The 6084-nt window shown below is 41.8% G+C and overlaps 1 protein-coding gene across 1 annotated transcript in view; it reads left to right on the forward strand.

The window, feature by feature from the left end:
* The window catches only part of LOC118321590 (arfaptin-1-like), a gene marked incomplete in the record, with an annotated part of 13695 nt that overhangs the window by 4594 nt on the left and 3017 nt on the right, over positions 1–6084 (forward strand). The window contains 3 exon segments of the mRNA XM_035652965.1: positions 5083–5179; positions 5300–5418; positions 5510–5731. Of these exon segments, the coding sequence (XP_035508858.1) occupies positions 5083–5179; positions 5300–5418; positions 5510–5731 (438 nt within the window).

The raw sequence follows: 6084 nt of genomic DNA on the forward strand, positions 1-6084 counted from the left end.
AGAGAGAGAGAGAGAAGAGGTAGAGATAGGTCATGGCTTTAGGATATGGGGGCTATCAAAACCACTATTATGATGAAAAAAATAATTTACCCTTCAGTTATATGTCCTCTTCATCATTTGAGTCTGTGTGCCTGAGTGTGTGTGTGTGTTAGAGTGTGTAACTCAAGCAGCCCAGTAGAGTGTGTCAGTCTAGTAGATGCTCAGTGGAACTCGATCAAGGAGCACAAATGACCTAAGAGCAGGTGATTGAATCCTCCAGTCGTCCTTAAAGAGGACCCCTGACTGAAGGCCTGACCACCCACCCACAAAAACACAAGATGGATCCTCCCGAATCCATATTTATTGATAATACCTATCTATTAAATTTAGCCTTCAGTGCCTGGTTTGTATGCTAAAGATAGTTTTTAAGTTCATGCTAAATAATGACTCCCTGTTAGATTAAAGGTTTGACTGTCCTACCAATCCCACTGAGAGTCAACACCCAAATCTGCAGTTCTTCACAAATTGAACACACAATACTGTGCCAGTTCATTTAAAACCAACACTTCCATCACAGCTTACACAAGCTTGTTCTTGACTATGATCAGTGTGAAACGGTGGCAAGCCGAAGGGAACAAGCAGCCAAAGAGACAAACTAATAGTAAGCCAGACACCCACTTATTCAGCAGTTAATGGGTCACGCCAACAACATAACACCAGTAAATTTTAGACTTGAAAAGGAGGAGAGAAGGAGGACTCTAATGGGATGTTCATGTTGCTCTGTTCCTGCTGGATAAGTAGGCAATTGTTTGCTCACAGCCACAGGCTTAGCCATAAGAACTTGATAAGCTGATACATTATCAAAGCTCCTTACTGTGAGGTTTGTTTTGGGGTTTTTTATCCACTAGTAGTCAAAAATTGCTTAATGCTGCTTTAAGCTACTTGAGGTTTTCATAAAATAAGTGGTACTGCTGTATTTTATTTTCTGTAAATGCTTGTCTAATAAATATATCCTTACTAGCGCTAAAGCTTACAGCTCAATCTAAAGCACAAAGCCATGCTAACTAGGTGTGGGCTGATTTGAGCCGAAAATTCCCATTGGTTAAGTGACGACTGATTCATTTTATCTTTATTCCTAATGTGTATTTATGTGTTTGCGGGTCAAATCCTCTTACACAACTGCCAGTAAACAACATTTAAAAGTGTTAAAAATGAAAATACTGGAGCATATACTTTATGTTGGGTCATTACGAAGGTGTTGATTGTGGTGTTAACCACATTATATAGAAATGTTTTAGTGAAACTGTGTATTTCTGCATTTTTCTATTTGTGAATACAGTACATAATCATAATTTCAGCAATTATTATTAACTTTACCATTAGGAACTGGTCAGAATACTGTAAATGTGATAACTGCCTACTCTTAAAAAATGTTACAGACCCGAACGAAATGTTGGTTCCACGAATGGATCACTGCTTATAGATTCTGATCACCTTCACCTCTGAAAGTAAATAGCATCTTTGTCATTATTCCAATAAACTTTTAGAAAGGAAAACTGTATAAATGTTGTTGGTTAATTGATTAGCAGCACTGACCTATAGGTATGATATGTCACAAGACTCTTTTGCTATGACAGGATTCTTACATGATCAAACTTAGGTTTTATTTAGCAATTAGGGTGCAAACTTGTCCAATGAAACCACAAATTGATGCAGTTAAAATGGTGTATTCACTCTACAAACCTCTAAAACCTTTAGTGCAATGGTATGAAGCTGGCCCTAATGATGTAGCAAAATATTTGATGGGCTTAAGGGCCTAAAAGTATGCTTCATGTCCCATTTCAGGTACAAGCATGATAATGAATGGATCTTAATAAGTGAAATACAGTAGTTGGCAATGAGACCTGGAAGAAGGAAGAAATTATTACATTTCTGATAATCATTGCTGGTATAACATACTCTCTACTGAGTGTGACCTAGTTTTAAATGCATTAGTTCTGTTCATACCCCCACTCTCGCTCACAGTGGTGGCTGTAGCAGTCAAAGCGACTGACCTCAGCACAGCAGGTCCAAAAAATGACCTACAGAGAAACTGACTGGAAATATGACAGACTGCAATCAGTCTGCTTCCCTCACCTCTGTAAAGGCATGGCAAAGTGAGAAGGGCCCATAAAGTGTGAGTGAAATGCGTATAGTCAGAGGTAGTGTGATAGGAGAAGAGGCCAGCAGTGCATGTCCAAGTTTTTACATGTGCACAAGTATGTATGTGTTCATACACTAGAGTGTTGACGAGTCGCGTAGGATAAATGACCAAGGCTGAGAAGTGAAATGGCCACTTACAGCTCTGCAGCACTATTGACATTGAGGAGCTTCAGTTATTACTCACCTCAGCCTTAACCTCCTCTGAGCTGCTTCTCTTTAATGCTCATTTTCCTCTCATACATAAATATTTTGTCTATTAGTCTGTTTATAACAAGTCTGTCTGCAGAGGAATAAAGAAATTGCATAATTTAATCAGTTTGGTTTTGGGTTAGCACAAAATGTGCTCTACCTGAAACACATTGTGTAAGAGATCAGTTACAGGTAGAAAACAGTAAGCAAAAATCTAAAAAACACACACTTAAACTGAAGCCTGAGAGGTTTTCCATTGTTGCTTTAATGTCGCACGAAAAAAAAACGAATCCCATTTTCATCATTTTTATGTTTCTACCTTAATTGAAACTTAACTTGGTTTATGAGTTGAGCAGACTTCATGACCCATGAAACCATATAAAACTCCATTCTGTGATCACAAAAGTGCTTGAGTGCGACACTCAAGTGCTGAGAGCCATGAGCTGAGACACACAAGTTTGTAAATGAGTGAAAATGCATGCGGAGGTGTATGTATGTCAGTGTGCGTCAGAGTGTGAGCTCAGCAGGCTGAATGCAGCAGCATCTGGGCACCTACACGCTCCTCTGAGCTGTATGAGCCAGGCACCACATGCTCTGGGGAGGCTGTTTGTGGTGTGGTTCCAGCCCAGGGACAGCTCTTGTGTCCCGGACATAGATGCCAGACTTAGCCCCTCTCCCTCCCTGTTTCATTTGCTTTAACAGCTGTCTGGCACACAGGGAAGCCCTACCATCGCCTACAAAGAACTGAGTGCCTTGTCTTTCAAAAACGAGACAGGGTCAAACAGGCTGTGTTCACTTCTACATGACCGAGAACTGCCGCAAAGCTTCTGCTGCAAAGCTTCTGCCGCACAATAAGTTACCGCACTGTGAAACATCACTGTGAATTAGGTGCAGTGAAGACAAAAGCTAATGATGGATATTGAATTGTGGTTAATCTTTACAAACAGAAAGAGTAAGGGAGAGACAAAGGGGAGAATCATGGGACGGTTAAAAATTTATTAGTGAGCAGCCACAGAAAAGCACAGATGCAGAGAAAGCGAGAGAGAGACAAAGAGAAAAAAGAGGGGGAGAAATATAAAGAGGAAATCCTCTAAGGAAAATATCTTTCCATTCCCGTCTCTGTCTATTTCTTTCTCTAACTTTGTTGTAGTCTCACAGTGAGTGTGGAAGTCAGTGGAGTCGTTCCACAGGGAAGTGTAGCTAACAAACCCCCCAGCAAAACTAAGAGCCCACTCCCTTTCTCCCAACATGAATTCATTATCTATTGTACTCCTTGAATAAAGAATATGGTACAAAACCAGGCATCTCCATTCCTTTGTACATAGCTGGATGAAAGGCAAAGAACACAAATTAAAATGTAATTCATGATGCTTTTGTTTGTCGCTTTCTCTCCGGCACCTAAAATGTCACAAGGAGCATGTAATACTGCTGGGGTCTGATGAGGCACGGCACAGGGCACCATACATCTCTGGTGTGTGTGTGGGTGTATGTTTGTGTGTGTGTGTGTGAGGTTTGAGGAGGGGGTGGTCCGGGATCTTGACTTCTGGGGAAATGAGAATGTAAAGCGTTGAATTAATTGAAGCGTTAATGTGCTGTGACTCCAGTATAGTGTGTACCTCTGTATGTGTGTGTGTGTGTGTGTGTCGTTACCTCTCATCTGCATCAGGTGGCTATTTCCTGTCTTGAGTGCTCCGGGTGACCTCCGACCTCTTTGCCTGCACGCCAATCGCAACGGGGAGCCTCATCTCCGTGGCAACCTCGCAACCTTTTGATCTGGGTTCTGATTGGCCCCCGTAAGGCACCCCCGGTTCCCACGGTGATCCCAAGTGTCATCCCGGTGCTTCGACTTCCGACCTCTGACCTCTTTGCTGTCGGTCGCTGCCGACCTTCCTGTTCTAGGAAGTGAGGCTCGTGCTGCATTCAAGGACTGTTGGAAATGTGAAATTCCAGCATAGAAACTGGCTAGAAAACCCCTAAAGCTGATCTGGTTATCGGCTTTTTATGTATCAGTATAAGAAAACCCGAATCTAAAAGGGACCCAAGGACAGTCAGATCCAGTCAAAAACAGACGATGCAAACGATTGAACGATCTCCAGTTCTTTCGGCCGATACTATAATCGATTATTTCACATTTTTGCGTTTTAAAAAGTTCATCAACTGCAGTTTTTACACACTTAATGGTTAGAAAGGTTGAGAATATAACTGACGACACTGTTGTTAAAATGGTCATTTTAAGGTCAACAAAAACCTTAAAAGACTATCAAACGTTTTAAGAATTAATTATATTATTATAGCTGATAATTTCAGCTATAATTTAATTATTGGGATAACACATAATATGAATATTTCATTATCAACTGATGATTTATTCTGCCCCCAAAAACTTGATGATTCAGCTGCAGCAGCCCGGCAGGAGAGATGCTCTGTGGTGCGAGATTTATTGTTTTTAATGTGTTTTTGCATCACAGATAACGAAGAAAGGCATAAAAACACGAGACTAATTGTCAGTTTGAGGTTAGTGTGGTGATGAACTGGAAATAAAAGAAACAAATAGTCGTGTACAGCGAGTTACTAGGAATGAAACGAATGAGTTTTTTTGAGTTTTTACAGGAAAATTTAACTCACCTTTCTTCTGTTGTTGATGTTTTTGGAGTTATGAACTAAACGCAGAAAAGAAGCATCCGACGCCTTTCAACTCATGTTTCTTTACAGGAAACAAACAGTAACTGCAACCACACCGACGACACCGTCACTTCCTGTCCAGCTGAGGCCATGTCAGAGGTCACCATGGAAACTGGGCCGAGCAAAGGTAGTGACGGAGTACAAGTGTGGATTTGATTGTTTGCATTAGCTAACATGTATTTTTAACGTGCATTCATATATTTATTCATCCCGATAACCCTCCGCTGACCTTTGACCTCACCTCCAGACCCCCCAGCGACCCCACAGCAACCAGGAGGTGGACCTGTGGTTGTTCAAGGCAACAACAAGAACCCAGCCAGTGAGAAGCTGCAGAGAGTCCGCAAGTGGAGCATCACCACCTATAAGGTGAGACCGGACTTTCTGTTGCTGTTCGTCGGTAACCGATATAATCAATAACCGTCAGTCTGATCAATAGCGACACTCTCTCTCCCCGCAGTGCACCAGGCAGGCTCTGTCGGAGAAGCTCGGTCGTGGATCTCGTACGGTGGATCTGGACCTGGGGCCTCGGCTCGAGCTGCTCAAAGACGACCGACAACGCTACGAAAACGTGACCAAGCTGGCTCAGACGCTGGCCAATCAGCTCGCTCAGTTCACAGTCACCCAGAAGACCCTGGGGGACGCCTTCAGCGATCTCAGCATCAAAACGCCAAAACTGCACGTGAGTCTTTAAAAAAAGTGTTTTCACTGCTGCTACGACAACCGGCCGTTCGCTAAACGTCGCTAAAATTCAAGAGAAAGGTTTAGCGTTAACAGTTTGACAAACATGTCGATTTTTTTTTTCTTCTGTTGTACCATTAAAAGTGAAAATATAAAATACTCTAAAGACCATTTTCAATCAAATCTGATAATATTGAATAGTTTTCAAGCTTTTAAATTCTTTGTTTGCTTTTAGTGTCTTTACACAGACGGGAACATCAACTGCTTCAGAAATCAGGCAGCCACGATGGATCAAGCAGTGAAAACAGTGTGAGACGAGATATCAGCTCACTCTCTCTCTCTTTTTCTCTTTCT

Source organism: Morone saxatilis, unplaced genomic scaffold, assembly GCF_004916995.1.
Source record: "Morone saxatilis isolate NCDOM2014 unplaced genomic scaffold, NCSU_SB_2.0 Contig12, whole genome shotgun sequence".
In the NCBI taxonomy this organism is placed as follows: domain Eukaryota; kingdom Metazoa; phylum Chordata; class Actinopteri; family Moronidae; genus Morone; species Morone saxatilis.